A 15863-nucleotide genomic window follows, 5' to 3' on the forward strand; every position below is an offset into this window, starting at 1 on the left:
CGGCAGAGAGAGACAGAAACAGAGAGAGAGGAGAGAGAATATTTAGACTCATCTCTTGCCAAGCTCTTTAGTTACCTGTCTGTCTGCATGTGTGTCAGGGATCAGGAAGATATTATTTTGTCTGAGGGGTGAAAGGTCACCAACAGTATGCTAACAAAATGTGACTTAATTATGTAAGAGAGAGAGACACACACACAGATACAGAGAGAGAGACAGGCCTGTATAACACATGTGCTTGAGAGAGAAAGAAAGTGTGTATTTGTACATGCGCATGTGTGTGTGTGTGTGTGTATATGTCAGCATACAATCATTGTGTGTATGTATGCTGTGTGTGTCTGTATATGTGTGTGTGTGTGTACGTGCGTGCATGTGTGCATATCCGTTGTCTTTGCCAGTTTCATCAGGACATTCCACTGTTCCATGTTCCGCGTTCCATTCCTGTTTTTACCTCCTTAATGATTTATGATTTATTGTGGAAAACATGGAAACATTAACATCAAGCCTCTCCTCAGATTATGCCTCAGACATCATACTCTAATATTCTAATTGAAATAAGTGAAGTATAGCACATACAAACTTGGTGCCTGGTGGGTCATCCACCCTTCTGACAGACTAGTATATGAACAAGAATGTACCAGGCTAGTTGACTAAGGACATTCTTCTTCTTCTTCTTCTTCTTCTTCTTCTTCTTCTTCTTCTTCTTCTTCTTCTTCTTCTTCTTCTTCTTCTTCTTCTTCTTCTTCTTCTTCTTCTTCTTCTTCTTCTTCTTCTTCTTCTTCTTCTTCTTCTTCTTCTTCTTCTTCTTCTTCTTCTTCTTCTTCTTCTTCTTCTTCTTACATAGTAGACTAAGAATATATTCTTATTTAACCAGACTAGTAAACTAAAAACACATTAGACCTCATGATCGAAGGTGTATGTAACTATCTTCGTGACTATCTTCGTGAGAAGTTCTTACAAACAGGGCTGGACTGGGACCAAAAATCGGCCCTGGCATTTTTGACCCAGACCGGCCCACCATAATCGGTCGGACATCACACACCAGTACACCATCCTTGCGGCCCCCTTAAATATGCGTACCTACTGTACTATTCCCCCAAACCACTACAAAGCTGGGTAGTAAGTGCCATGGACAAGAGTACCAGTGCAAGTGGACCAGTGTACTCACTCGCTCTTGGCTGAATCTTGTTTTGGGTGGTGATGTAAAAACATCTGCATCATAGCAGGCTCAGATGGGCAAAGTAGTCTATAGCCTGTTCATCCCTGTCTCTCTCCTCCACAACCTGGCTTGACTAGACATAAGGAGAGAGAGAGATGATTACAATTAACTGGTACATTCAGGTCCAGAATAGTTGGAATTACATGACAAAGATGTGCAAAAAGCTGTACAATTTAAACAATACCATACTGGTAATGAGCAAATAGTTGTTTATTCAATGAATAAGGGCGTGTTGTGCAATAGTACATTTTGGTGAGTTGTTTCTATACAATTCACTTATGACATTTAGATAACTAATGAACAAATACAGTATTAATTTTTTTTCCCCCAGTCGATCATAATGATCATGATCATATTACGGAGCGCTCACTGCGTTAGAGAGAGGGAGAGAAAGAGAGGGAGAGAGAGACTCACATTTTCGTATATACATCTATGGGAAAAAGACATTTCCAGTGAGTGAAGGTTTGTTCAAATCATGAGGGAACAAAATACTATTTTGAGGCCACAAAATATTATTTTGAGGCCTCAAATTGATTAATTTGAGGGAACAAAATATTTGAGGTAACTATTTTGAGGCCACAAAATATTTTTCTATTTTGAAGCCACAAAATATTATTTTGAGCCCAACATTTATAAATTTGAGGTAACAAAATAAATGTTGAGGTAACAAAATGCAATTTTGAGGCCACAACATATTTGTTTCATTTTGCGTGGCAGCAATAAGCCTTTGTAGCAAGCAGATTAGCTGGGATAGCTAGCTAACATTAGCTGAACTGACATAAGCTTGATAGCTAACTAGCGAATAGCATCAGCTAGCTAACATTAGCTAATGTTCTTTGACACTATTATTACACCAACACCATGGAACTAATGACCAATTGACAACGTTCTCTGTCAGAATAGTCAGTAATTTTATATAGTGCTAGCTAACGTTTCAACATACTTGTCTTGTTGCCCATCAGCATTGGCAAATTCACTATTACTAAACTAGTTACAGTAGGTAGCTAGCTACATCTGCTTCCACGTATTGTGTTGAATGTTGGACTGGGACTTGACATGACGTTACCAACGTCTTTGACATTTTCTTTATTTTTATAGTTAACCAATGAGGTCAACAGGCTACTACCGGCAATCCATGTCTGTAATAATAATAATAATAATAATAATAATAATAAAACAAGAATAAAATGTTTTAAAATGTATTACAAAAAAAGAAAAAAATCTTTTTTTTTAATCTTAGGGGGGCTAATATTACATTTAGGGGGGCTTCAGCTCTTAAGTTATAAGAGTAAGTAATCCATACCATATATGTAAGGGATAATGTATAGCTACGAGGGCAAAATAATTGACCGACACGGAGTTTAGAACACAGAGGCGCCTCGTCGAGGTGTTCTTTAAACGTAGTGAAGGTCAATTCTTTTGCGACAATGACCGAGTATAGCTATACATTATCCCGCTTATTACATGGCTAACTTACTAACAATATACCTAATTCATTTTACACCATCGACAAGACGAAATCAAATGCAGACGCAGTTCTGTTCTGTCGCTCCGCTGTCATCGCCGGCAGCTTCGCAAGCAGCCGGCAGGTGTGTCTGATTGGCTGCACTGATGCAGTGTGTCAGTGGGCTTGATTGCTACAGCTGCGCACAGCGGTCATTATTGCTCGGCAGAGGTCCGTTATTGAGTAATAACGGACCTCTGACGAGCGCTATTGACCAATCACAATCAAGCATTTCGGCAAATGTTAAAACGCGGTGTAATAAATCCTAATAGTTACCTTATTACCATACTTGGCTGAAAATAAACTTTGCTGCCTGTTGTGAATGTGTTTTTCCCTGTAGGCTAATACATAAGTGTCTTTATGTTTTTATGTCTTCCATCGAGGACCACCTTGGAAATAAGTGTTTTAATTAATGCTTTTAGGTGATATCCTCAGGAATACAAATTGGTCAAGATCATTTTTTTTTATGATGTGTTTTTAATTTCCAAATACAAATCTAATCAAATAAAAAAAGCTGTTTTTGCAGTTGAGCTACAGGTGTTGTATATTATACAGCCTTTTCATGCATCTTTATCAAGGGAACCCTTATCCTAATGATTTTTTAAATAATATTATGATGATACGATATGGACCTAGTAGTTGGGTCATCTGTGGCACTTCCTTGACCGTGGAGAGCGAAGATCCGTTTCTCAATGGATTTGTCATCTAGGAGGGTTAATAAACAAATTGAGCCGGGGTGTATTTAAAAAAAAGGCGGGGAACATTTGTGAGAGACCAAAATCCAAAATGGCTGCCGTGGAAATAAACTTTTTAATGGTTTAACCTACAATGATGCACAATACATGGTACCAGCCCCCTCTCACTCATGTACCAGCCAGCCCCCTCTGTCATGTACCAGCCAGCACCCTCTCAGGCCCCGTTTAGACGGAAACGCTAGCAGGTGAATCCGCAAAAATATTTTTTCAGATGTGCCTTTCGTTTATACGGAAACAGCGTTTTTACGGGGTGAAACCGTAAAAAAGTGAGACCACCTTCCAGGGTGGAATTCCTAGAAACGGTAAACCTTTGCGCTCTCGTCTAAACTGTCAAACCGCATAAAACGATGACGAAAGGGTCGTCAAGGCTCTCGTCGCGCCTACTGCTTACATCACAGGCATGCGCCAGTAGCCTAGAAGCGTAAACAAAGCATGTCTGATTCTATCCATGGCGATCACCTGAAGGCTACATTGGCAGTACTTTTAAATACACAAGAATCTGTCCCACGGCTATCACAACCATAGATATCTATAGAACACTAGATAGCTTAAGGCGGAGTCACCAGCGTCACTGAACTGCCGCCATCTTGCTCCAGTTAGCCTTGAGTGAGAGTGAGTGAGCTGCACAGACAAAAATACTCATAACTCGCTGAAATATTGACGGATTTACAAACGGGTTGGTTTGCTATAAACATCAAAGATGTAGTTATGATACTGCATACTTATAAAAAGAAATTAAAGATGTTTTTTTTTACAAACCGCCTGAATCATAGCCACGTTAATAATGCTTGTAATAAACCAAACCGTTTGTAAATCCGTCAATATTTCAGCGAGTTATGAGTATTTTTGTCTGTGCAGCTCACTCACTCTCACTCAAGGCTAACTGGAGCAAGATGGCGGCAGTTCAGTGACGTCGCTCTCCATTGGCCGGCAGCGCGGGCAAGCTATCTAGTGTTCTATATATATCTATGATCACAACTATTATGACTGGACCCACTGTCTGTGAGTGACTCTGCTTTGGTCCAATCACATTCCCCACCCACACTCTGCGAATCAGAGGCAGAGTAGGGCGGGTCTTCACAGCACGTCATGTGACATATGCGCCAATCGTGTGACAGCGGGGCTCCGTTGTCTCGAGTTGTTACAGCCTCGTCTGCACGGAGAATTCCACCCCAACACGCTCGTAAGAGATGTGATTGGGCCAGCCCAGTGTCAGTCAGTACCAATGGGCTGCTGTCCCAGCATAGTAGTGGGCCGGTTGTTGACCAAACTTTTTTATATAAAAAAAGAAAATAAAAAAAACGGCCCAAAGATGCGTCGGCCCACGGTAAAATGCCCGGTATGCCAGATGGCCAGTACAGGCCTGCTTACAAACAAATTTATGAAAATCCTCCTCCGGATGCCTGAACAAGTGAAACGGTCTTCGTTAGTGGGCAAATATATCTGACACGGAATGAAGTACATCACTCATTCTTTTTTTGATCCACTTTTTCTCCTCTTTTTCTATTTTTCTCCCATCCCAATTTCGCTGTGCCAATTCCCCTCCCCTGTCTTGAACGTTGCTCACATATGCCCCCCACTGGCTGGTTGTAGGGAGGATAGAAGCCATGCATCACGTGTCCCCTCCGATACACGAGGAGGCAGCCTGTCACATCTTTTCACCTGCCAGCGTGGACTCTCATTGGCGAGGTGTAATGTGTGGGAGGCTCACACTACCCCCGCCATTTCCTGTCTCTGCTGTGCAGGCGTCCCCCAACCGACCTGTAGGAGTCGCTGTCCACAACGTCCAGATTACCACCCATCGACTTCCACCCGCTAACTCTGCCAATTGAGTTACTATGATGGCTGGCCCAAGCCGGAGGCAACGCCGACAGCCGTATTCGAACCTGGTGTCTCTTAAACTGGAAGCACATTCTCGTACACTTGCATTTGCATACAGAAATGCCCCGCCAGCTTCTTATAAGGAGGCTAAGCATTGCACCTCCAGTCGTGCTGACCCTTGTGAGGACCGTGAGCACAGGACATAGTCCACAAGCAACGCGAAAGCAATTTGCGACTGATCAAAATTTTATTAAAATGTATTGTCATCATACATCACAAGTACATTACAATGAAAAGAAGTTTGGCCAGAGTGCAAATGTAACAGTAAAGTGCAATAGTAACATACAATGTACAGGTGATCAAACTGGTTAAAGGCTTCATTTTGGAGAAATCATTGGTGATTGCGTTCACGTTGATTCTACAGACATCCTCAAAAGTAAATTATTATAATAATCATAAATACGTCAATATTTGTATCATTAACAATTACGTTTTACACTTATAGTCATGACTCAACGAGGCATCGTGAGCATTACACAAACACTGCAAATGACAGTGAATAAATAAATAAATAGGAACCCAATCATGCAGATATAGCTATAGTGGAATAGACTGTATTACCGTCTCTGTTGTTCTCTATTGTTATTATTTATTGTTGGTTTTATTTATTTCTTACATTGGTTAGTGTGCACATTGTAAGAGCCAGTGGAGAAACATTCCACTGCTCATCTTGTTTCATGAGTTGGACCCACACAAATGACAAAAGACAAAGGATAAGTTTAACAAATTCCATATAAATCTATAGCTTATTAGCTGCCTGATGCAGGAGGCTTGGTGAGGATGCATAAGGAGTAGGGATGTCCGATATTATCGGCCGACCAATATTATCGGCCGATATCGGCAGTAAAATGTGATATCGGAAAATATCGGTATTGGTTTAAAAAAAAAAGAAAAACAATAACAATATTTGTTATATATATATCCAGTGAAATTATTAGTTACCTGAAATTATTCAGTTTTTTGGGGGGAGGGGAACCCTGCATATATCGGTATCGGTTGAGATCGGTGGATATCGGTATCGGAAATTAAGAGTTGGACAATATCGGAATATCGGTATCGGTAAAAAAGCCAATATCGAGCATCCCTAATAAGGACGTGTATACGTGCATAATGAATCGTTCCAGCAACAGTAGGCTTCTATTATTCTAATTACTTGTTTTATTAGGAGATCGCGGATATGCGCTGCCCCCCTGATTCATGACCACACTCACCAACCCCCAGAAGGAGCAGGAGGTGGCCTTGAGAGCCAAGTGTGCACTCGTTCCGTAGTAAATAAGATGTCACACTAAGATGTCATGTTCTACAGTATGACTTACTACTACAGGGCAGTGCATATCCACAATCTCCTAATAAAACAAGTGATTATGATATTTATTTAATTCCAAAATTCAAGAAATTCTTTCTCGTAAGTCCATTCGATCATGAGGTCTAGTGTTATTTAACCAGGCTACTTGACTAAGAACACATTCTTATTTAACCAGGCTAGATGACTAAGAACACATTCTTATTTAACCAGGCTAGATGACTAAGAACACATTCTTATTTAACCAGGCTAGATGACTAAGAATACATTATTATTTACCCTGGTAGGTTAGTATACTAAGAACACATTCTTATTTAACCAGGCTATAGTTGACTCAGAACACATTCTATTTAACCAGGCTAGATGACTAAGAATACATTATTATTTACCCTGGTAGGTTAGTATACTAAGAACACATTCTTATTTAACCAGGCTATAGTTGACTCAGAACACATTCTATTTAACCAGGCTAGTTGACTAAGAATACATTCTTATTTAACCAGGCTAGATGACTAAGAACACATTATTATTTAACCAGGCTAGTTGACCAAGAACACATTATTATTTAACCAAGCTAGATGACTAAGAATACATTCTTATTTAACCAGGCTAGATGACTAAGAAGAACACATTATTATTTAACCAGGCTAGATGACTAAGAACACATTCTTATTTAACCAGGCTAGATGACTAAGAACACATTCTTATTTAACCAGGCTAGTTGACCAAGAAAGAACACATTCCTATTTAATCAGGCTAGAGGACTAAGAACACATTACTGTTTAACCAAGCTAGTAGACTAAGAACAATTTCCTATTTAACCAGGATGGTTGATTAATAACACATCTAAGAATACATACTTATTTAGCCAGGATAGTAGACTAAGAAGACATTCTTATTTAACCAGGCTACTTGACTAAGAACATATTCTTATTTAACCAGGCTAGTTGACTAAAAACACATTCTTATTTAACCAGGCTTGACTAAGAGCACATTATTATTTAACCAGGCTAGTCGCCTAAAACACATTCTTATTTAACCAGGCTAGAAGACTGTCATGTACGCAGATCTGATAATAACAACTGGAGGACGGCACATGAGCAAAAGCAGCCCCTCTTAGTAAATATGTTCAAAATCAAGGTCCCAGGTGTAGGTGAAAAAAGACACAACACAAGACGTTTCCCAAATAGTAAATTATATATTTGAATGGAGGTAGGGGTTTAAACCTCCTCCATGGTGCACAGGGGAAAAGGGTAGGGGAGGACAAACAAGACATACATATAAAGCAACTCAAACAAACACTTAGTAACTACGATACAACCTTGGGCCCATCCCAGGCCACCACAGCTGTGGAGTCTAACCCACACTCCATGTGATCAAATGGCACCGTGCCACACAGTGTTGTTTTTAGGCCATAGACAGGCGAGACAGCAGCCTCCCCACTCCACCATAAGGCAAGTGACTTCCAGCAATCAGACTCCCGTGTGTGTGTCATCTTCCCGCTTATATTCACTCATCCCACTAACTGCCCACAGGTGTAATCAAGCAGGTGCAATCAGCTCAGTCAGGAGGATGAGTGGTCTCTGGGAAGAAGAGAAGAGGCAGCATTAAAAGATGACACATCACACCACCAAGAACAACATAACCCAACTCATGATACTAATCTGATGTTCACATGGTCTCCTAATACAGTAACAATGATAATGACCAACCCACGTACGTCACAAAGACTAAGAACATATTCTTATTTAACCAGGCTAGATGACTAAGAACATATTATTCTTTAACCAGGCTTGTGGACTAAGAAACACGTTCTTATTTAACACACATTCTTATTTAACCAGCCTAGTTGACTAAGAATACATTCTTATTTAACCAGGCTAGTTGACTAAGAACACATTCTTATTTAATCAGGACAAGAATACATACTTAATTACCCAGGTTGGTTGACTAAGGATACGTTATTATTTAACCAGGCTAGTAGACTAAGAACACATACTTATTTAATCAGGCTAGATTACTAAGAACACATTCTTATTTAACCAGGATAGTAGACTAAGAAGACATTCTTATTTAACCAGACTACTTGACTAAGAACATATTCTTATTTAACCAGGCTAGTTGACTAAGAACACATTCTTATTTAACCAGGCTAGATGACTAAGAACACATTATTATTTACCCTGGTAGGTTAGTATACTAAGAACACATTCTTATTTAACCAGGCTAGTTGACTCAGAACACATTCTTATTTCACCAGGCTCGTCGCCTAAAACATATTCTTATTTAACCAGGCTAGAAGACTAAGAACATATTCTTATTTAAAAAGGTTAGATGACTAAGAACACATTCTTATTTAACCAGGCTAAGAATACATTATTTTATAAGCAGGCTATTTGATCAAGTACAGTGACAGTAGGCCTTGATGGTAAAAACATTTAAATAAATAATAATCACTGTTGTTCATTTACATTTCATTGTCCCAGATGTCTTTAGTTGTTAATGATTATTAAATGAAGTGGTTTCTGATTGGTCAGAGTCATGCTGTGATGTTTCAATGTTAGTTTGACTTTGTACTCAGTAAGTTGCTTTATAATTTATTGTCTGTTTGATAAATAAAGTATTTCTAGCATCACTGTCTCTTTATTTCATTGGAAAGAAAAGAACGTTACATGTTAGGATCAACGCACACACACACTGTTATGATACAGTATTTCATGATACAGTCTTTAACTCAATGGCCGCCAACAATGATTTAATACGCGTTAGCCCGCCAATCGTTGAACGCCAACCATGTATATATACGTTATTGAATCGTTATTTCTTTTATTCGATATTTCCATTCATAAAAATGCAGGCAACTGTGTGTTATCACTGGGGATGGGTCTGAGATTGCAAAAGTCCAATACCACCGCCTAACGCCTTGCGGCCGCTATTGCACTCCATTTGAAATGATGTGGCTTGGTGTCTGGGCCGAGCTGCGGCGTGCGGGCGGGGTCTAACTACTCGGGCAAGGCAATCGCTTATAATGCATGCATTGACGAGAGTCAGGCCCCCCCCCCTCCCCGTTCATGTTCAGTGCTGGATTACGTTGGCACCTCAATCGACATCAGTACTTGGAATGGCGATCAGATAATTGGAATATTCTTTTTGGGACAGATCCTGGTCAAGGTAAGGACTATATAGTATCAATATTGCGTTGATCGAAAAATTCCTTCATGCTGATCGGGGCGCGTGTGTGTGTGGCGTGTTCCGTTGGTTGCGATCAAAGCACGGAGGGACGGCCCCCCCTTTCATGCATCCATGATGAAACATAATACCAATAATCTAAATTTGATTTGAGAACAGTAGCTAGTCCAGGGAAGAAACGATAACGTTTTTGTAACTAGAATACACATTGCCGGCCATTACGGAGCATTTTGGAAATGACTGAAACTACACTCATATTCACCATGGTATAAAACGGGAATGTATGAATGAAAGAATTATCTGTTTTTTGCATCTTGACCGGAAGAAACTCAATGACAATCGACTATATTATTAGATCCATAGCTATAATATATAATATAGCTTTAGGCCTGCAAACACAGCCACGTATCCCCATGTTAAAAGGCGATGGCATTTCAATGGTAAGGTAAACAGCGACCCCTGGCGCTGAATGTTAACACTTTGGGTGCCGGAAAACGCTTTACAGTGTCATTCCGGGCCATGCTCAAGTTGCCGAAGGACGCTTTACAGCGTCTTTAATATCAATATTTAAAAAATCTGTGATCGGATTCATATTTCCCCTCCGCTGGCCTGAGATCCACCAGGAGGACCCACTGAGCTCTCTGGCGGTTCAGGAGCGCCATCTGGTGGCTGATTGGCGCAATCGCCAAACAGGAAGTGCTGTGGAGGTTGTGCTGGTCGGCCATATTACTTCCGGGCACTCGGTTTGGCTCCGGCACTCTGGCTCGTCACAATATATAGCGATCCATTGCCAATAACTCGATAAACAACATGATTTGGACGTATATAGTATTATACAAGCTGGAAATGGTTCATCAGGATAAACATCCCATAATCGAAAACGGTCTACACCACGCTGATCGTCCAACGGCGCGAGGAAGATCCGGTAAGATTCAGCGTTATTTTTGAACGTGTTCCATATAAACTGTTATGATGAACATATGACCCACACTAGATGAATGATATAACGCTGCCCACGGAATTATAAACGATCCCCCGCCCATCCGGTCATCATCAGATCATACGTAGATCATTCTAGAAGTACGTCCAATTGACATTTTTTATATCGCCCCGATTGCCATCAAACTGTATGTCATCATCAATATAATGCATTTGGGGCTATAGATCACGTTTTGGAGAAAGCTGCAGAAAGAGATGAAAACATACTTATACATTAGACCATACTTTACTATGAATATGTGAATGAAAAAGTTTAACGTTGCTACACAATGAACAATACATATAGGACTTTGAATGGGCCCTAATAATGGCAATGTAGCAATAGAATTTAAAAAGTTATAGCCATGCAAAGAAGGGGTACTTCTCCATAGACAAATAGAGCTGGCAATCTATGGTATATCATGAATTTAACCCATGGCACCCAAAGTGTTAACACATCCTGCGCCAAGAACAAGTTACGCCGTTTTTGCCCGCCATGCGTTGAACGCCAAGAACAATATTTAATTTTTTCGCCATGGCATTCATAATTCATCCAGCCAACCTCCGGACTCCAGCGGGACCCTGTATGAGATTGCAACACCTCAATACCGCCGCCTGGTGGATGGTCGGGCGCGTTACACTCTCGCCAAAACCGGAAGTGCCGATCAGTGCGTTGAGGAAATCCCTCTGGCAGTCACATCTTGTTACGGGACTCCAGACAAACACTATAGTGCATTTGGATCGCTTTCTAAACTTAATAATCAATATGATTTCGGCGTTTATTGCGCCATACAAACCGGAAATGGATGTAGGAGATCGGCGTCAAATAATTGGGATCTTTCTCCTCCAGTCTCATCGGCGAACGGTAAGAGGACACTAACGTTATTTTCAGCCCGATTGTTTATTAATTTCACTGCAAACCATCTGATCAATATATCAACCCATACTAAATAAAGCCGTTACTGGCGATCAAGGAATTATAAACGACCCCCCCCCCCTTTCCTTCACGCATGATGAAGCATAATGTATACCGATCATATACATTTGAATTTTTTAATATAGCGTGTATAGGAAAAAAACGCCAATCGATAATCTATCATATGCGTCAGGGCCTATAACGATAGGTTATGTAGATAACCTAGTTATATTAGTATTGGCTGAGCGTCCCGCTCTGAGCCTTATGAGATATCCTTATCTCCTATGATACCTATTGTATCTCCCATGAAAAAAAAACTACATGCACCCCACCTGTATGGGGCTCCGCCCCCATGGTGGCACCGCCCATATAGCAGTGACTCTGGTCACCAAACATCCTTCCTCGCCAAAACCCGTCCCAGGAAAAGATTCCTCAAGAGGGAACTCAGGGCCGTGCAGAGCGGGACGCTCAGCCAATACTAATATAACTAGGTTATCTACATAACCTATCGTTATATGCCGTATTTGCTATCGCGTCCCGCTCTGAGCCTTATGAGATAATGGGGAAGAGCGGACGCGAAGCCCGACAAATGTACCCCCTGAGGACCCGTAAGCCCACATCAAGGGGTGCGGGGAGCCCTGTCACCCCATCCTTCCTAATGAAGGGGGGGCGCAGTCAACTCCACCTGAAATGCGAACAAGAGGGAAACTAGAACCCCTTGAACACACCGTACAGGCGGAACCACGTGTGACTCAACACACTGTGGCCCATACCCATACACTCCTGCTACCCGACCAAAGGACGGGAAGCAGGAAAGGCCACAGACCCCAGAACCGCCTGGGAGACAGAACCCCCGGTCATGTCCATGAGGTAAAACCTTACAAAGGGGCCCGGGGAGGACCATGAAGCTGCAGCACAGATGTCCTCCACCGAGGCCCCACCCAGGAGAGCGGCAGAAGCAGCCACCCCACGAGTGGAGTGCGCCCTGACTCCCCCAGGGGGATCCTGCCCAGCCAACGTGTAGCAGAGGGTAATGCCCTCGCACAACCAATGGAACAGGCGCTGCTCCGACAGTGCCTTACCAGCACGAGCCCCACCGTAACAGACAAAGCTGGTCGGTAACCCTGAAGTCCTGAGTACGGCTGAGGTAAATCCCCAAGCACGGACTGGACATGACAGGTGAAGGCCCGCATCTAACTCACTAGTGTGAGGAGGAGGACGAAACGCCTGAACCACAATATCCCGGGAGCGGAAGGAACTCCGGATATTCTTAGGCACGAAAGCAGGATTAGGTCGCAGAGTGACACCGCAATCGGTCCGAAAAGACAGGCACTCTGGACGTACCGAGAGAGCACAGAGCTCACCTACGCGTTTAGCGGAAGTGACAGCCAGTAGGAACGCGGTCTTGAAGGACAGCTGTCCCAACGGCGCCTGCTCGAGCGGCTCAAACGGGGCCAAGGACAACCGACCGAGGACCAATTGAAGATCCCAAGTCGGAGCCAAGGAGCGTTGCACCGGCTTAACGCGTCGAGCGCCAAGCAGGAAACGCTTCACAAGAGGGTGGCTGAACAAGACATCCCCTCAAACCCCTCATGATAGGAGGATATAGCCGCCGCATATACCCTCACCGTCGAAGCCGACAGTCTATCAAGGAGAGACTGGAGGTAACTAAGGACAGCATCCAGGGGGCAGGAGACTGAGTCCCGGCCCCCCGCCTTACACCACACTTGGAACATACGTCATCTGCCCGCGTAAGCGCGACAGTGGAGGGAGCATGCGCATTCCAGATGGTAACACCATCAGGATCAAGAACCTGCGCCCCTCAACGTACCCGTCCCAACAACTGACCTAACAGATGGGGAAGAATCCCCGGCGGCACGGCATCGGTCCCAGACCTGCCTGGCCATGTCCAGACGTAATCCTCACCCGTCAGGATGAGGACCGCCCCGCGACAGTACCTCTGCACCCACATTCTCCCTGCCGGGGATGTGGGGAGCCCTCAGGCCGCGCAGATGGAGGACGCCCATAGCCAGCCGCCCGCCGCCTGGTGCAGACAGGGGGAGCGTACTCCTCCCTGTCTGTCGATACACGACACTGACGTCGTATCGTCCGTCCTGATCAACACCATTTGTGGACCAGAAGGACCGCTTTCAACACCAACACATTGAACGTAGCGCAGACCGGGCAGCATGGTTTGCCAGCTGCCCCCTACTGCGTTGGCCCGACGCGTCACCAGCGAGGGAGGCGTCGGTGAAAACGCGACGTGAGACAGCGCCGTAACCGTCCTAGGACGGAACCTCCCGAGCATGTTGACAACACGCTCTGAGATGGATGCCCATAGCCCTCCAACCGTTGACTGGGAAGAGGAGTACTCTACATCCAGTCTACAGCAACCCCAGGCTGGTAGAGACCTGCCTGGTACGAGACCTGACGATCCACCTTGACCGCGAAGGACCAGAACGTCATCAGGGCAGAACACTCCGTAACCCCGGACGACGCAGAGGCCCCAGTGCGGCCTCCACGCACTTGGTGAAGATGCGGGGAGCCAGAGAAAACCGAACGGCAGCCTCTGGTACTCATACGCTAACCCTGCAAAGGAAGCGTAGGTAAGCCCTAGGATGGAAGATCGGGGATGCGCATACGCATCCTACAGGTCTATGGATGAGAACCAGACCCCCACCTGACAGTGTCCAACAGGTAGGAGACGATCCAAAAAATGCTGAACCTTCCCATGGGACAGGTCCAGCCTGGGTCTTACACCCCTCCCTCCCGACTTCTCGAGCAGAGAACACCGGGAGGAGAACGCCACGACGATGGCTTGCTTCGTCCACAGAGATTGGATCTCGTTGACCAGAGCTGTCACTGCTGGAGACCCTGACAATAGGGTCTGTACCAAACCTGAAAACGGGTGGGGTTGTGTAAACACAAGTCCCCGCCTCAGCGTTCTCTCCATCCACCTCGACATATGGTACTGCCGTAGTCATATGTGACGACACTCCCAACGCACCCGCCGTCACGTGGCGCAGGTCCGCCAGGAACTGTAGATAGTTGGCCCGGTCCCCCCGCTGTGCGTAGTCAACCCTGGAACCGTGCGAGGAGCGCGTTCCGTGTCGGAACACCTGACCCTGACACCACCCACGAGGCAATCGCACCCAAGGGGGAACCCCGACAGAAAGGGCCGGTCTGATACGGGGGGCTTCCGATGAAAAAAAGCCCCCCCACTGAACACCCCTCCAGAACATGCTGAAGGAGTTGTTCTGCAGCCGGACATGCAAGGTGTAAGGCCCCCATGGGTTCCTACACACCGTAGCCCTGCAGTGATATTACTACCACCCCAAATCATGTGAGCTGCGACCACTTGCCAATATTTCAGGAGTGGGAGGCACCAACATGATACCTGGCCTGGCGAAGGCGAGGCCGGGGAAGCCCACACTGTGTGCCTCAAAAGGTTTCGAGCCCCCCTGCTGACAACACTTAAGTTGACAGACGTAACACCAGGCTCAACCAACACAGTTCAAGGTGTGGGAGCCGCTTGACAGCACAACATTCTCACGGACAGACCCAGGCTCAGCCATCAACTGGGTGTCAGCCCCTGTCCCCATGAGAAGCAAAAAGGGGGGCCGCCCGCGCATCAACGAAGGCACGCGGCCCGCAGCCAAAGGAAACAATCAGAGCCCACTTCTTCCACTGGTGTTGAGGAAGGGAGTGATCGGAGAGCGGGCTGCTCGCGGCAGGACGGTGACGGCTTGTTTGTTCAAGCCGAACCCATCCTATATGGCCGATCCCTCGGCCGCCAAGGCTGTCGGCCTTGTGGACACCTGTCGAATCAACGCCCAGGATACCTCTGGCGGGGGAAAACATGGCCGCCTGTCGAGGGCCTCGTCATCGCCGCTGACGAGGCCGTGCTCTCTCTTCTACTGGCTGTGCGGTGTGAGGCGGTGTAGGGCCTAGGACAATACCGCCCGCGCTCCAGCAGAAGACCAAAAACCCCTGCGGAGAGGGGAACCCTGAGCGGTTATAGCTTGCAGCTGGGTCAAAGCTAATAACGTCAACAACCTTGCGCGATGTGTGGACGTCGGCTGGCCCTCAAGGCCCCGCCACCAGACACCATTTTTTTAATA

At 44.8% G+C, this 15863-nt stretch overlaps 1 protein-coding gene across 2 annotated transcripts in view; it reads left to right on the forward strand.

Moving 5' to 3' along the window:
* The window catches only part of pdgfd (platelet derived growth factor d), a gene marked incomplete at its 3' end in the record, with an annotated part of 171500 nt that extends 162298 nt beyond the window's left edge, over positions 1-9202 (forward strand). For both annotated transcript variants that reach the window (XM_084325701.1, XM_084325703.1), the window contains one exon: positions 8195-9202. In XM_084325701.1, the coding sequence (XP_084181827.1) occupies positions 8195-8235 (41 nt within the window). The remainder of the gene's footprint in view (positions 1-8194) is intronic.
* Positions 9203-15863: the final 6661 nt, after the last annotated feature.

Source organism: Notolepis coatsorum (genome assembly GCF_963971535.1).
Source record: "Notolepis coatsorum genome assembly, chromosome: 1".
Taxonomy (NCBI): Eukaryota; Metazoa; Chordata; class Actinopteri; order Aulopiformes; family Paralepididae; genus Notolepis; species Notolepis coatsorum.